This window comes from Curcuma longa, chromosome 11 (genome assembly GCF_044706935.1).
Source record: "Curcuma longa cultivar G26 ecotype Majalengka, Jawa Barat chromosome 11, ITB_CL_G26_1.1, whole genome shotgun sequence".
Classification (NCBI taxonomy): Eukaryota; Viridiplantae; Streptophyta; class Magnoliopsida; order Zingiberales; family Zingiberaceae; genus Curcuma; species Curcuma longa.
Window position 1 is genome coordinate 26,701,448 of NC_133871.1, and position 1,905 is coordinate 26,703,352.

A 1,905-nucleotide genomic window follows, 5' to 3' on the forward strand; every position below is an offset into this window, starting at 1 on the left:
AGTTAAAAAGAAGAACGTTGGAAGAAAGAAAGAATGAAAATTTAATGAAAAAAAATCATCTCTGTGCGCGAAAAAAAAATCATACTTCTCTTCTGTCTTTTCCGACTATATAACCGGTAGAAAAGGAATCTCCACATGAGGTGTCATAGACTCTTATATTATCATTACTGAAGTCAGTTAGGGAATCAAATCCGATTGTCATTGCATAAATTACCATACGTTCCTGCTCATCTATTCATATGACGAACTATTCAGATATCAAATCCGGCCACATTTATAGGAATTTCCTTATAAATTGTCATGTGCCCATCGGCTATTTGTCTGTAGTGCGATTAGGGAATTAGATCTGATTGTGATTATGAGCATCTCTATGTAAGTAACTGAGAGTCGAACGTTGAGTACTAGATAGGCCAAATAGTTAGTCCCACTCTATGTCTTCCTCACCTCCTCGGCTTAATAAGAGTGGGTGTTTGGGCATGCTAATGTGGAGAAATAGCTTTCATACTTGGCCTACCACCCTTTAATGCTCGCCCATATCAATTTGGGAAAATTATTTTTATTGTTGGGGCATATCCTTCCTTAATGTTCAAGCATGTAAATACGCAAATCCCATGAGACGCCTAGGTATGCCAACCCTTGATATTCAAGAATGCACATATGAAGACACTCGTTGATACCAATGGCGGAGCCAAGAAATTGCTAGCCTCCGGGCTAATCCCGAATAGATGAAAAGTCCCCGGGCTATTCTCTCTCCTCATATATATTTTTTAATTTTTTATAACAAGTTTAAACAGTAAGTTTACTTGGACCCCGGGGCTAAAGCCCGGGTAAGGTAATGACTGGCTCCGCCCTTGGTTGATACTCAAGGATGCTAATCATTGATATTCGAGAGTTTCTCTCTAAAAATGACCCTTGTTCTTGAGTCTGCCACGTGTTTATAAGTATTAATCCGGGATGCTCGGGGATGCCAATGTTTGAGGATTGAGCATGGCTAATTGAGACACGATACTAGCTATTTGGGAGATAGTCCGAGTACCATCACTGATTATAAATTTAAATAAAATGAATGTTTTATATCATAAATTGGGTACAATATGAATACTTATATCTACAACATTATCACATAGATCATGTTTGTTGTTTACCGTTTGTTTTATTTGCAAATATAATTCGCTACCCTAGACATTAAAAACGTATACAAAGATTTTTTTCCCCATCAATTTAATACATTTAAATTGTTTACAATTTTAGAATAAATCGCTATGAGGTAATTAACAAATTTAGCTCTTTTATCTCATTTCATAAATTAATATTCAAGATTCCCCTTGGGTTATAACTCGAGCTTATATTTAAAAATGACTATTTAATTAATATAAATATAGCAATTTTAGAAGGAACTAAATAATTTTAAAATGACTATTGTGGGGTTTCCTTTGTTTTTCCCTTTGTGGGGAACGTTTCGATAGAACATGAACTCGCGCTCGTCCGTCGGCGACTCGGCGCGGAGGGTGTAGCGTGGTGCTGGCGCCAGAGACGTTGTTGGCTTTGTCACGGAGGATACCCACCAGCATGCGGCCGAGCTCATCATCGCCGACACGCAGCAATGTTGGCTTGTGCACGCCGAGGACCTTCAGGAAGCCCGGGGCCTCCACGATCGAGACGCCAACCACGGTGGGCACGAAGTTGGTGAGCATCTCGTCTTGCCTAAGGAGGAGGAGGAGGAGTCGCCAGCCCTGGCAGAGTCCCCGTTCGTGGTGAGCATCTCGGCGGATGAGAAGGAAGAAGGCGCGGCGGAGATGAATCAGTCATGGAAAAATAAAATAAAATTTAATTAGATGAGCTTTTTGCCACTGTTAGAAGGATCGAGGAGAGAAGATTTAGAAAGGAGATACATCATAGATGGTT

At 40.1% G+C, this 1,905-nt stretch overlaps 1 protein-coding gene across 1 annotated transcript; it reads right to left on the reverse strand.

The window, feature by feature from the left end:
- Positions 1–1,397: 1,397 nt before the first annotated feature.
- On the reverse strand, positions 1,398–1,694 carry LOC141837480 (fructokinase-2-like). Its single transcript, XM_074724870.1, has one exon. It carries the CDS (start codon positions 1,692–1,694, stop codon positions 1,398–1,400), a length of 297 nt encoding a protein of 98 aa, XP_074580971.1.
- Positions 1,695–1,905: the final 211 nt, after the last annotated feature.

Excerpts from the sequence above, each read along its gene's own strand:
- LOC141837480 (XM_074724870.1), bottom strand. The coding sequence starts at position 1,694 with ATGCTCACCAACTTCGTGCCCACCGTGGTTGGCGTCTCGATCGTGGAG.